This window comes from Rhinopithecus roxellana, chromosome 17, assembly GCF_007565055.1.
Source record: "Rhinopithecus roxellana isolate Shanxi Qingling chromosome 17, ASM756505v1, whole genome shotgun sequence".
Lineage (NCBI taxonomy): Eukaryota > Metazoa > Chordata > Mammalia > Primates > Cercopithecidae > Rhinopithecus > Rhinopithecus roxellana.
The window spans coordinates 53,481,369-53,496,274 of record NC_044565.1 but is presented as its reverse complement, the minus strand read 5'-3'; the positions used below and the strand labels follow the sequence as shown (position 1 = coordinate 53,496,274).

The window sequence follows — 14,906 nt, the reverse complement described above, 5'->3', positions numbered from 1 at the left end:
AACCCTTTCTGGGCTCTTTGTATATCTGGGCCCTTCTCAGTATTTGTACATTTAGGTAACTACATCTCTAAGATCTCTTTGTTCTAAGAGAAACACACACTCCTTTTTTTGTTTTTTTGAGACAGAGTCTCACTCTGCCGCCCAGGCTGGAGTCCAGCGGCGTGATCTTGGCTCACTGCAACCTCCGCTTCCCTGGTTCAAATAACTCTCCTGCCTCGGCCTCCTGAGTAGCTGTAACTACAGGCAGGTACCACTAAGCCCGGCTAATTTTTGTATTTTTGGTAGAGACGGGTTTTCAGCATATTGGCCAGGCCAGGCTGGTCTCGAACTTCTGACCTTGTGATCTTCCTGCCTTTGCCCTCCAAAGTGCTGGGATTACAGGTGTGAGCCACCACACTCGGCCAAAACACATATTGGTCCTTTAGCTAAGAACTTAAATGATAAGTAATACAGTTATTAAGTATGTTACTGATTTTCCAGTGCTTATGAGTCCCATACAATAACCGCCATTTCCCTAAACATAGTAATACTTCTCTCTGAGGCAATTAAAGCATAGGGTATTAACAGCTCTTGCCCATGAAGCCCAAACAGTACACTTGGCAGTGGGGGAGAAAAAAGACTCCACGTTCCAGAAGCTCCCTGTGCCCCAGGAGCACGTTGCTCAGAACTGTGCAGAAGGTGACACAGTCTGTGCAGTGGGTGGGCAAGGGCTGCAGCAGAGGCTGGAAACTAACTGAGTCACTGGAATGCCACCAGCTGCCTCTGGTAGCAGAGAACCGGGCTGAAGTACCAGCTCTTCCTTTCAGTGGGGAGCTGCCTCTCACTCTAAAAATCAGAAAGACATGAGTAGAACTCTGTAAAAAAGAAAGGGGGGGGGGCATAATCAATATAGTGAGACGAGGCTGGGTGCAGTGGCTCACACCTGTAATCCCCGCACTTCGGAACTGCTGATCCCCTGAGATGGTGAGGTGGGTGGATCATCTGAGGTCAGGAGTTCAAGACTAGCCTGGCCAACATGATGGAACCCCACCTCTACTAAAAATATAAAAATTAGCCAGGCGTGGTGATGCATGCCTGTGATCCCCACTATTCGGGAGGCTGAGGCAGGAGAACCACTTGAACCTGGGAGGTGAAGGTTGCAGTGAGCTGAGGTCATACCACTTCACTCCAGCCTGGGCAATAGAGCAAGACTCTTGTCTCAAAAAAAAAAAAAAAAGAAAAGAAAAGAAAAAAAGAAAAATATGCATATATATATATAGTGAGACCAAAATTCTCAGAAAGCAAAGTAGGGTACAATTCACAGAGGAAAATAGAAAAGCAAGTGCACAGTGGGAGGCAGCACCGTGGCACTACACTTCTGTCTCTCTTTACATGGATGCACACGTGGGAGGGGAACGCGGCCCCGGGGCACCATGCTTATCTTTCCCTAGATCTAGCTTGGTGCAGGCAGAAGAGGGAAACAGGGCACCACATTAATCTTTCCCTTGATTTGCACTGGTGCACACATATGACTGGTTCCTGGTACAGAAATCCAGTGAAAACCACCAATAACAACGTGCCACAGAAATGCTTTAAGGAAACCCTTATGAAACAGATGACTGGGGACACCCTACAATCTAGAGTCCACAACACTTCTCACAGCATGTTTTGTTCATCCGAAGCAGTGACAGACACCCTGCCCACCCCCACACCTCACAAACCGAGCAGATGGAATTTGCAGCAACACCCCGGAATTGTCCAGGCATGGGGTTTCTGGATATCATGACTTCTTTAGACAGAAACAAATCTGATGTTTGTCTGAAAATGTAATAGATGCCCAACAGGACATCACAAGATTTACTTGTGGAAAGTGAGTGCGTTTGCTACAGTAGAACTAATTATTACAGAAGTTTGTGACTTTCCTTAAAATACACCCATCCAACAATCTGCTCAGCACCAGGCACCAAAAGGACACAGCAGTGAACGGTCCTTGGCCTCACAATACTTGTCAGGGATGGCAAGGTGTCAAGATTTGGAGAAAAATACAGAATAGAAGTAACAGGAATCCTGTAACGTGAAGCCTTATATTAGAGGCATGCATACGCAAAGACAGACAAGAGTAGAGAAAAGGCATCAATTAGTTCCAGCTCAGGAATTGAAAAGGGGGTGGAAAAGGGAAGATTTCACGGAAAAGACGTTAGAAGCTGTCTGTAGGAGAGATCAGGACTCAAAAACCTTGGACAAAAATCATAAATTTCTCCTTAAACCCAAAGAACCCGTCCAGCTGAACACTTGCAGGAATGCCACCTGATATAGTTTGGATATTTGTCCCTGTCGAAATCTCATGTTGAACTGTAATCCCCAGTGCTAGAGGCAGGGCCTGGTGGGAGGTGTTCAGATCCTGGGGGTGGCTCCCTCGTGGCTGGGTGCTGTTTTGGATAGTGAGTTCTCCTGATTCTGGCCACCGAAGCGTGGCACTCCCCCTCACTCTTTGCTCCCGCCCTCGTGATGTGATGTGCCTGCTCCCACTTCGCTTTCCGCCATGACTGGAAGCTTCCCCAGGCTGTCCCAGAAGCAGATGCCAGAGCCATGTTTCCTGTACAGCCTGCAGAACCATTAAACCTCTTTTCTTCATGAATTACCCAGTCTCGGGTATTTCTACATAGCAATGCAAGAATGGCCTAATACACCAACAGATCTGAGGGTGTGATATGGTTTGCCTATGTCCCCACCCAAATCTCCTCTTGAATTCCCAAGCGTTGTGGGACGAACCTGGTGGGAGATAATCGAATCATGGGGCAGTTCTTTCCCGTGCTGTTCTCCTAATAGTGACTAAGTCTCACGAGAGCTGATGGTTTTGTAAGGGGGAGTGGCCCTGCACAAGCTCGCTCTTTGCCTGCCGCCATCCAGGTAAGATCTGACTTGCTCCTCCTTGCCTTCCACCATGATTGTGAGGCCTCCCCAGTCATGTGGAACCATAAGTCCATTAAACCTCTTTTTCTTTCCAGTCTCGGGTCTGTCTTTATCAGCAGCATGAAAACAGACTGATACAGGGTCAAACCGATTCTTCAAGAGTGAGGGAAAAGGGGAATATCAGAGAGCACTTTATATGTTAGATCTTAAGACTCACTGAACCTAAAAGCTGGAAAGAACCAATTAAAGAATTTCCAAGTATGGCAGACCATCTAGGGATATACCCTAAAAACACAGGACCCCTGAAGATGAAGCTCACACCGAAGACAGTAAGAAACAGAAATGCGAGTCAGGGACGCTTAGTGACAGGCTGGAGCCTCTGGATCAGGCCTCATCAAAAGGAAGCCAGGCTACCCTATGATGCTTCAGTGACCCTGAGTAGCCAGGTCCTTTTACCATTAAAGGAAGAGAGAAGGGTGAGGGAGGAGAGAGCGGCAGCAGCAGGGAAGAAATCAAGGCTCAGTTAGTCTAGAGTGGGGCTGGGAATCTGAATGCTGACCAAGCGCCCTGGTGATTCTGAGCACAGGTGAGAACAGGACTTGCAGGCAGCGGGGCTGCAGGCACAAAGCTGTCACAAATCAAAACAGATGCAGAACCATGCAGCTGAGCTGAGAAACTAAGAAGTTACCCAGGGGAAGAAACGAGCTGCTCTGTCATGCCCTTCTGTGACATCAGTCTTTTCACTGACGAGGATCCCAGCCACTGGGTCAATGCTTCCACGTTAGAAGAGGCAAAGCTGGTCCTCTTTGTCACCATGGCACTCCCAGAGGTCTCCAGAGGAAGATTCAGACTCATCCCTTATCTACATGAGAAGGCGGTGGGTACCAATATATGGGGAAAGTCTGTGGGAAACGCAGACCGCAGAAGCACTTAAAGTGCCTCAGGTCGGAAATCCTCTTGTTCCTCATCCCTGCCCATGCTAAGCCATAAGCACACTCCCCAGGAAGAACTCCAGCTCCTCCTCAAAGGAGAACCCCAGAAAGCGAGCAAAGACCCCAGAAATCCCTGTCCCCCCGCCCCCAAGCACAGGGAGCTACAACAGAGTCCTGTCCCATAGGAGGAAACAGACACAAATCAGTTCGTCCCTCAGAGGAAAGTCGGCAACTGTGACAGTCCCCACATTTTCAGAAAGATAGCGCAGCTGCATCATGGAGTAATGATGCAGCTACCGGGCATTTTCTAGGGAATTAATGACTGCCTGAAAGGAGTGAGGGCCTGAGGCAACGCCAGGAGCCATTAACCCTTCCCAGTTACCACTCCCTGGAGAGCTGGAGCTCCAGAGCAAGGGGTGGGGGCTTCCGATTGTGCAGGAGGAGGCCAGACTCTATTGTCACAGAAGGCACGTGGGCCGGGCTGCAGCCCGCAGCCAGTGGAGCCTTCCTGGCCACACACTTTCAAACAATCAGACCTGTGATAACTCACTCACTGTCACGAGAATAGCAAGGGGGGAATCCACACCCATAATCCAATCACCTCCAACCAGGTCCCTCCCTCAAAACTGGGGATTACAATTTAACATGAGATTTAGGTGCAGACAGGCCCAAACTATACCAGATGGTAATACTAACAGTACTGTGAGTATCTGCTTATCCATTTCGCCATTTCACTAAACACTGAACTCAGGACACAAGTATCTGTTCAGTTTTTGTGTACCCAGTACATAAAAAAGAGGAATTAAAGAGTTCTGTCAATCTACGAAGTAAGCATTTGTTGAGTGGATGAATGGACGAACAGCTCAACAATGTCACATGCCTTTACCAGAAACAGAAAGACAAAACCAGCAAGTCAAAAACACAGCTTCGTACCTATCATACGGATTCACACACAGACAACTGCAGGCAAGTGTGGAAATACATGAGGTGTGTAATAAAACCTACTGTTGACTCAAAAAATAAGATACTGGGAACTAACTTGAGAAATTATCAGAACTCTTCAAATTAGAAGGAAGGAAACAGAAAAACTGGAAAGCTTCTTTAAAATATTAATTGGATGTTACTTCGTTCCAAAAAACAAACAAACAAACAAAAAACAAATTAAGGCAGATTAAAACCCTTTCTGTCGTTTTGGGCTGACTCTTTCTTTCTTTCTTTTTTTTTTTATGTTTTTGTTTTTGAGACAGAGTCTTGCTCTGTCACCCAGGCTGGAGTGCAGTGGTGTGATCTCAGCTCACTGCAACCTCCGCCTTCCCAGTTGTCAAGCGATTCTCAGGCCTCAGCCTCCCAAGTAGCTGGGATTATACGTGCTTGCCATCACACTGAGCTAATTTTTGTATTTTTAGTAGAGACAGGGTTTCACCATGTTGGCCAAGCTGGTCTCGAACTCCTGATCTCAAGTGATCCGCCCGCCTTGGCCTCCCAAAGTGCTAGGACTACAGGCATAAGCCACCACACCTGGCCTCTTTTATTTCTCTATTTTGATAACTTTGGTACCAATGATTCTTCATTAATGTCATTACCAAATGGAAATGCCATTACCACATTCTGGCTAAGAGCAGGTACACAGTAATTCGCTCATAACTCTCATGCTTTCCATGGCCCCATTTTGTGATGAATTCCTGGGTTTCTGCTGGCTTCTGCTTTGTGGAGCTGCATTTGGAAGGCAGAGTGGCATGACTCCCATCCTATCTCTGTGCCACTTTTGCCCATGTGGGTTTTACTCCCCAATGCCCCTGGAGACGCCATCCCTGAAACCACAGGCCATCTTCATGGCGGGTCCTCCTTCCCTCTCAGGTGGCCATTGGTAACTATTTTTATATATAAATAATTCCCTTATATTTTTTCCAGTAGAAAAGTAACACACATACATATATACACATTCTGAAAACAAAATGTTAGAAAGAAAATAATTTTACATCCTGATTAGATGTTGCCCCCACCTCGCCCCAATCTGAGGTTCTGCTTTCTGAGGTTTCAGTTACCTGTGGTCAAGTGTAGCACAAGAACATTAAATGAAAAAATTCCAGAAATAAGCAATTCGTAAATTTAAATCACACACCATCCTGAGTAGTGCAGTGAAGTCTGGAGCCGTCCCACTCCATCCCACCAGAAACATGAACCATCCCTTTGATCAGGATATCCATAACCTGAGCTATCGACACTATCTGTTCCTGACACCTTTGATCAGCATATCCATGCTACAAAAGAGACCTGCCCCTGAGCCATCCACACTGTCTGTTCCTGACATCTAACCATCAACACTGTATGGCTTGATGATCCGGATCACCCAAAACAGATGCTCCTGCTTCTGACACATCCTCAGAAGGTCAATAATAGCCTAACCCTACATCACGATGCCTAAGTCATTCCCCTCACTTCATCTCATCACATAGGCCTTGTATTATTGCACATCTTCTCAAGAAAATGGGTGAGTGGCCGGGCGCAGTGGCTCACGCCTGTCATCCCAACAGTTTGGGAGGCTGAGGCCGGCGGATAACCTGATGTCAGGAGTTTGAGACCAGCCTGGCCAACATGGTGAAACCCCATCTCTACAAAAAAGAAAATACAAAACTTAGCTGAGTGTGGTGGTGCATGCCTGTAATCCCAGCCACTCAGGAGACTGAGGCAGGAGAATCACTTGAACCTGGGAGGCAGAGGTTGCAGTGAGCTGAGATCATGCCATTGCACTCTAGCCTGGGCAACAGAGTGAAACTCTGTCTCAAAAATAAAGAACTAGAAGAAGGGTGAGTATAGCACAGTACGGGGTTCTGAGAGACAGAGACCACATTCATATAACTTTCATAACTAATAATCATTGTTCTTTTTTTTATTAGTTATGTTGTTAACCTTTTGTTGTGCCTAATTTATAACTTAAACTTTACCTCTATGTAAGTATAGGAAAAAGCATATTATGCTTAGGGTTCAGTACTCGCCAAGGTTTCCGGCATCCACTGGGTGGTCTTGGAACACATCCCCTGTGAATAGCATCTGAAGATAACCCGTGGCTCAATTTTTCGTCCTTTCTGGCCTGTTTCCTTCCAGTCTTTATTCCAAGAAGGGATTCAATCGTGTACTTTGCTTTTTCACAGCGCGGTGATCATACTATAAACACAATGTTAACACCCCACCGAATCACCTAACAATTCTTAATTCTTATCATGTTTCTTAGGAGTCTGTAACTTTTAACGAGTGTAATAAGGGAATACTATTCACTCTGAGTAACCAGATTCAACCTGGAGGAAGTCTAGGAATCTGTCATTACAGGTGGCTTCATATCGTTCAATCTAACATTCACGCATTTTGACATAGATTGCTTGTAAGTTTTTATGACTATAAGTATCATTATAATTAATATTCTTCATGTATAATGATTTTTGTCTAGGTTTGGGATACAGGAATTACAGATTAAGTACATAAACATTTATTTATGAAGCTCTAAGGGTATATCACTGAATTAGTAGCTATAACTATGCTGATTTTAAACCTTTATCGACATACGAGAGTGACAGTTTCACTATATCCTATCCAGGCCTGCATATTCTTCAACAGCTATTTGAATGCCATTTCCCCTGTGTGATCTGGTAAGCTGGACAGAGGCCCTAGACCATGTCTGACATGGCCTCACCCACATTTTCCCGGTGTCAGACAATGCACATCTTCGCAATCACCATAGCATCTCATTTTAATCTCCACTTTAGCAATGAGGAAAATGGAGTCCAGAAGGGGAATCCATGTGCTCAAAGTCACATGGTTACTGCCAGGCCATGAACCGAATCTAGATCTCCTGAGTGTCCGCTACAGTGGCCAGAACAGCAAAAGGGTTCCATCTGTATCCACGCCTGGATCAAGTGGCAGTGACAGATCAAGTGGCCTGGTGAAGGGGTGGCCTGCCCCTCCACACCTGTGGGCGTTTCTCATTGGTTGGAACGAGAGACTTGAGAAAAGAAATGAGACACAGAGACAAAGTATAGAGAAGGAAAAAGCGGGCCCAGGGGACTGGCGCTCAGCATACAGAGGACCCGCACTGGCACCGGTCTCTGAGTTCCCTCAGTATTTATTGATCATTATCTTTACCATCTTAGAAAAAGGGAAGTGGCAGGTAAATAGGATCATCATAGGGAGAAGGTCTATGAATAAAGATCTCTGTGACATGAGTAAGTTTAAGGAAAAGCGCTGTGCCTTGATATGCATATGCAAACATCTCCATAAACATTTTAGTGCATAAAGAGCAGCATTGCCGCTAGTACGGCCCACCTTCAGCCCTAAGGCGGTTTTCTCCTTTCTCAGTAAATAGAACATACCATCGGGGTTTACACCGAGATGTTCCATTGCCCAGGGACGGGCAGGAGACAGATGCTTTTCTCTATCTCAACTGCCAAGAGGCCTTCTTTCCTCTTATACTAGTTCTCCTCAGCACAGACCCTCCACGGGTGTCAGGCTGGGGGACTTTTAGCTCTTTCCCTTCCCAGGAGGCCATATTTCAGACTATCACATGGGGAGAAACCTTGGACAATACCTAGCTTTCCTAGGCAGAGGTCCCTGCGACCTTCCGCAGTGTATGTGTCCCTGGGTACTTGAGATTAAGAGAATGGTGATGACTTTTAACCAGCAAGCTGCCTTCAGGCACTTGTTTAACAAAGCACATCCTGCACAGCCCAAAATCCGTTAAACCTTGAGTCATCACAGCACATGTCTCTTGCAAGGACAGGGTTGGGGGTAGGGTCACAGATTAATAGCATCTCAAATACAGAACAAAATGGAGTCTTTTATGTCTACTTCTTTCTATATAGACACAGTAACAGTCTGATCTCTCTTTTCCCCACAGCCTGGATCAAGTGGGGATGAGGTTGTGACCCAGCCCACACTCACCTAGGAAGAGTTCTATGAGCAATTAAAGAAGTAATCCACAGGCCCAAGACGAAGGGGTAGTGGTGACCACATATCCTCGCTTCTCAATTGCTTATAGAACCAAATCTATATAACCACAAGAGCCAAACAAGACTACAAAGGTCATGCCAAACAGAGGAAGTTTAAACTACTAAACACAGTCAATGCATAGAGATGGATAATATTCTTTGATTTGAAGATAGACTTAAATCCAGTGAAAGTTTTATTTTGTTTATGTGGCATTAATTTCTCAAATGTTGCTGGAAAATCAGAGCAAAATGGTTATGAAACTAAGAATAGGCTTAGTAATTATCATGTATACACTTGTCGAAAATAGTTACCTGATTATCATATTTAAGAGACTGTGTCCCAACCAAAAACCGAATGGCATCTGTTTCTGCAGTTTGAGGTGTTAAAGCACGTGCCTGCAGGACGGAAGAAAAACACATGCACATTTATGAAGTTAGATTTAATAGAGATGAAAAAGGCAGTTGATCTCATCTACTGTTGATAAAGTATAAATTAGTACAGTGTCTGGAAAGCAAGTTAGAAATATGTATTAAAAGCCTTTGACTTTTGCACACTTTCAACACAATTCCACTTCAAATTTGCATATGGAAATAATTGTACGTGGGTAAAAAATTAAGCAACAAAGATGTAAATTATGTACACATCAATGTTTATTTTTTAGTAAAACTATTATTTCAACAGTAAAAGACTGGTTAAACAAATTATACTTCAACAATACAACAGAAAATAGCTTCCAGCAATAGCAGAGTAGGGGGTTTAAACCAACTCTTCTGCAGATAACAACTAAAAAAAACTAAAGGAATAACCTGAATCTGTTTCACAGCCTCAGAGAACTACCAAGGCAACGAAGAAGTGGCAAGATCCAGGGCAGGAGGAAGCCCAGCGGGGAGGCCCAGCGCCTGGTCACTCTTCACCTAAAGGCATCTGTCAATCTGGAAAGCGTGGCTGATAGGCTGATGCTGAAGAGCGCTTTGACAGACTCATGGAGCTCAGGGCACAAAAAACCAAGATCCAGGGCAGGAGGAAGCCCAGCGGGGAAGCCCAGCACCTGGTCACTCTTCACCTAAAGGCATCTGTCAATCTGGAAAGCGTGGCTGATAGGCTGATGCTGAAGAGCGCTTTGACAGACTCATGGAGCTCAGGGCACAAAAAACCAAGCACAGGGTCCGCCTGGGAGAAGAGCCTGTAAAGCACTAACCCCACAGGTATACAGCCCAGGAGTAAAGGCAAACTAGAATTAGACCAACCTGCACAGGCTAAAGCTCCAAAAGTCATCTCAATCCTGATTGGAGCAGGTCAGTGCTCTTAGGCTAGCCAGACTCCTGCCAGAAGTCAATCCTCTGGAGGAAGATAACATCCAAAGTTTCTAAAATCTGACACAGAAAAATGTTCAACATTTAATCAAAAATAGCCAGTCATAGGGCCAAGCATGGTGGCTCACACCTCTTATCTCAGCAGTTTGGGAGACTGAGGCAGTAAGATCACTTGAGGCCAGGAGTTCTGGCCAACCAATCTGGGCAATATAGCAAGACTACATCTCTGCAAAAAAAAAAAAAATTTGTAAAAATTAGCTGGGCACGGTGTCTCATGCCTGTTGACTTAGCTACTCAAGAGGCTGGGGCAGGAGGATCACTTGAGCCCAGGAGATTGAGGTTACCATAAGCCATGATCACACCACTGCACTCTAGCCTGGGTGACCGAACAAGACCCTGTCTAAATAAAATAAAATAAAATAATTAATTAATTAAAATAGCCAGTCATACAATAAGACAAAACCACATGATCAAAAACCAAAAGAAACAACAACCAACAGAAAAAGGGCTACAGAGGAGTCAAACAGATTCCCTGGGAAGCAAGCTCTAAAGCTCGAAAGGTATGTAAAGGAGACTTGCTCTTGGGAACTATTCCATATTGGGGTGAAGGAGGAAGGGCTGGGCTGAGGGAGAAGATGAAATGCATCACATCTGCAATGGAGACCTCAGCCAATCCAGTGGGGAGCTCTAGAGCTGGACGGCCCTTCAGAGTTAAGGCCAAATGGCCAGGGTTTTATACCACCCAATCCCTACCCCCGTGGGTCAGTCACTGGATGCAGGCTGTCCCTGAGGAGGGGTGTGACTTTGGGCAAAGTGCCTTTGTTCAGCTGAGGGCAATTCCTGGAGCAGGGCCCAGCTGAGAGCTATCAGCCTCCAACAGTCTCAGAAGTGGCTGGATTTCCTGAAAGAGAAATGCAGGCTGTATACAACAGCCTCAGTTGCAATAGCTATCGTTAATATGTTTAATAATCAGAAGATAAAACTAAGATCTCAGGTGATGAATCTGAGGCTTAGAGGAAACAGTTATACAACTGGTTACTAGAGCTGTGACTAGCACTGCAGGCTTACAAATTCAAATCCATCTCTGCTTTAGGACAAGCATTAACTGCACCTGGATCACGTCCCTGTGGCCAGCATAATAATGGCCCTCCACCCATATCCACATTCTAATCCCCAGAACCTGTGAATGTTAACTTACACGGTAAAGGGACTCTGCTGATGTGCTTAAATTAAGGACCTTGAGATGAGGAGGCGATCCTGGATTATTTAATCATGTGGGTCACTGAAATCAGAAAACCTTCCCTGGCTGTAGTCCCAGAGGAATGCGACCACAGAAAAGAGAACCAGAGAGGTGGTGAGGCAGGAGAACAGAATCTGGAGGCAGGGAACCTAAGGCCAATTCACGCTGACTTCCTAGAACTAGACTGAAAGGAAAACCCTAATTTTCTACACCCAAGTAACAACAGGACCAGAGGCTACACCCTTTGCAGACCCTCACCCTTTCTGCATGGCAGTAGAGAAGCTGGAAGTACCTCTGATTGGTTGCTTTTTGCAAACCAATCAGACGTTTGGACAAGGCTGTAACTTTGTAACTTCACTGTAGCCTCTGATTGGTTGCTCTGATTGGCTGCTTTCCACAACCAATCACACTGATTGTGGGCCATCACTTCATTTACATGGGGTAAACACCAAGGGGCCAATGGGAAACCTCTAGCGGGTATTTGGACCCAGAAGATTCTGTATTCGGGGCCCTTGAGCGGCTGTTCGGCCCAATCCCACCCCATGGAGTGTACTTTCATTTTCGGTAACTCTCTGCTTTTGTTGCTTCATTCTTTCCTCACTTTGTGTGTTTTGTCCAATTCTTTGCTCAAGATGCCAAGAACCTGGACACCTTCCACCAGTAACAATGGCAGCTGTGAGGAGGACCCAGTGGCTGTTGCTGGATTTGAAGATGAATGAGGGAATTGTTAAAGCAAATGAAATATGGCCTGAGAAGGATTCCATGCTTCTATATTTGAGTCCTTGTGGAGGAATCATAACCTAACTTAATATGTAGACAAGACTGAGAACCTAAATTAGGAGTCTGCACCTGTAACACCTGAGTCTTGGCCAATCCCAGCAGCTGTACTTCAACCACTCATAAACTGCTGAGTGTTCAACCTGTGTTCAAATAAGGCAAACTCCAGCCTGTAAACCATCCAGCTGTTTCTGTACCGCACTTCCCATTTCTGTATGTCACTTCCCTTTTTTGTTTATAAATTTGTTCTGACCACAAGGCATCCCTGGAGTCTCTCTGAATCAGCTGTGATTCTAGGGGCTGCCCAGTTCACGAATTGATCATTGTTCAGTTAAACTCCTTTACATTTAATTCAGCTAAGTTTTTCTTTTAACAGAGTCCATGAGCCAAGGAACGTGGGTGCCCTGAAAGTTAAAAAAGGTGAAGACACAGATTCTCCCCTAGTGCCTCCAAGAAGTAACAGAGACCCACTTATGTCTTGACTTTAGCCCAGGGAGATTCATTTTGGGTTTGTGACCTACAAGAACTGTAAAATAATCAAATAATGTTATTTTGAGCCACTATGTTTGTGGGACTTTGTTATGGCAGCAACAGGAAACTAACCCTGCTCCATACAGTTCACTAAACGCCCCCATTAGGTCACGCCCCCTTCCCATACGGAGCTCTGAACACACTTGACACCCAATTCCCACCTCGACTGCGGTCACATCCAACTCGTACATGTTCTTTCTGGTGTTTTGATTCATTTCTTTCAAAACCAGGTAAGAGAAACAAGTGAACGGTTGCCCTGACCATTTACTCTGCCTGGTTTTGACTTGGTTTCCACAACTAGAGCAAAACAATGACATCTCTTGGGTGTCCATTGCAAAAAAAGTTGAGACAGAATAATTTCATGAACTATTCTTAGAAAACATAACCAATATTATCTATGTTTCCAACCTTCCCAAAATAGCAGCACAAAACTTCGGCAGCTAAAATACATTTTAATAAAACCAAGAATACGCATGTCTAGAGCAACATGTCCGTGATTAGACACTTGGAAAAAATATCTGTGCGGGTCAATTCAGCTCTTCAAGGAGCATTTAAGTGTCCCACTGTCGGCCGGGCGCGGTGGCTCAAGCCTGTAATCCCAGCACTTTGGGAGGCCGAGACGGACAGATCACGACGTCAGGAGATCGAGACCATCCTGGCTAATCTGGTGAAACCCCGTCTCTACTAAAACACACACACACACACACACACAAAAGAGTCCCACTGTCGGTATCCCTCTACCCTCTGCTGCAACTTCCCTGGACAATTTTTGGAGCCAGTTATAGGCCTTCTGCCAAAAATGTGCATCCATGCACAGAAAATTTTGCATATAATTATTAGCAAGTTCACAAAGCCTCTGACTCTGGCTTGGAGAAAGATGACTGATGAGGAGTGCCAGCCATTCCTGAAAGACAAAGCCCTGATGGCTCCAAGGCTGAACCCCAGGTCAGGAGAGAGAACACTGGGACAGGTCCACCTTCAGACAAGAACACCAAGATTTTCAAATGCAGGACTGTGTTGTCACCCTAGATGTTAAAAAGCCCAAAAGGCCCCAAAAACAGCCCCCAGGAGAGGACCCACCTGAAAGGGAATGATTACTTTCTACAGAAAAGCTTGTCTATGCTTCAAGTCAGTGATGAAGGGTTGCCTAGTAGCAGGTACAGTGGCGGCATTAAAGAGGTACGAGGCGCCACCTCTGCCCTCAGGAAACTTGGACTCTCATTAGGAGAGAGGAGACAAAGACTCAAAAAGACTAAAAGACATGATGATAGACGATTAAGTATCAAAAACTCTGGCACAGACCATAATAACAACATATTAACATTTATCAAAATGAACCCAGGAGCTCCAAGTTAGACAGAAGGCAGGATTAAATGGCATCACTTGAAAATAGAAGAAAACCAAAAATAAGCAAATTGTATCAGTGGCTATCATACTGAAAAACGAAGGGCAATTCAGAAAATGCAGAAGCTACTTGAGTGACAATAATGAACCAGCATTCAATTTACTCCACTCTAAAGCAATCTGCAGAGCTGAGAGCTGCATACCTGGAGAGGAATCATGGTAAGCAGGCAGAAAAACAAGTCTAAATAGATCATCTGTTTCAGACGGAGTGAAGAGGATGTAGTTTTAGAAAAGCATTGCAAATTTGGAACTATCTTATTCAAGCTCATACAAGAAAAGACACTTCTTAAAAAGAAATGGAAACGGAAAATCATTTGTATAGACATATCTAAAATGTATCTTTTAAAATCACAGTGAACTAAAAAGTTTAAGAGCTTTCCAAAAATTATTTAATTTGGGCCATTCTGGTGACAGATCTCTATGTGTATAACTCTACCTCTTCGATTAAAGTAATGATAAAATGACCACTAAGTCTAGTCAGAATGATCGTTTTATAGGTGTTCCAATGACCTTATGATAAAAGATCAAATTTTTATGGTATAATATGTCAAAAAACATTTCCACATATTCTGTCTTGGTTCATCCTCATAATTCAATGAAGTACACAGGAAGACAGGATGAGGATTATTCCCATTTAGTACATAAAGAAACTGAGGACCAGCAAGGTCATGTGATTTTGCCTCTGCCTCGAAGCTACTAAAGGGGAAAAAGAACGCACTCTCCCACAGTTCAGCCCGGCTATGGCTCTCTCATGGTAAAGTAGGGTAGATGGCAACACAAATGGCACTTTGGTAGAAGTTGGAATACAGGTCACTTTATAATAGAAATTCCATGCGG

General features: G+C 44.8%; 1 protein-coding gene across 4 annotated transcripts in view; it reads right to left on the bottom strand.

The window, feature by feature from the left end:
* EIPR1 (EARP complex and GARP complex interacting protein 1) overlaps positions 1 to 14,906 on the bottom strand; it is a 169,813-nt gene that overhangs the window by 142,670 nt on the left and 12,237 nt on the right. For 3 of the 4 annotated variants that reach the window (XM_030921127.1, XM_010357903.1, XM_030921129.1), the window contains exon 2: positions 9,116 to 9,199. The exons of the other annotated variant lie outside the window; for it this stretch is intronic. In XM_030921127.1, the coding sequence (XP_030776987.1) occupies positions 9,116 to 9,199 (84 nt within the window). The remainder of the gene's footprint in view (positions 1 to 9,115; positions 9,200 to 14,906) is intronic. 4 annotated transcript variants of the gene reach the window in all.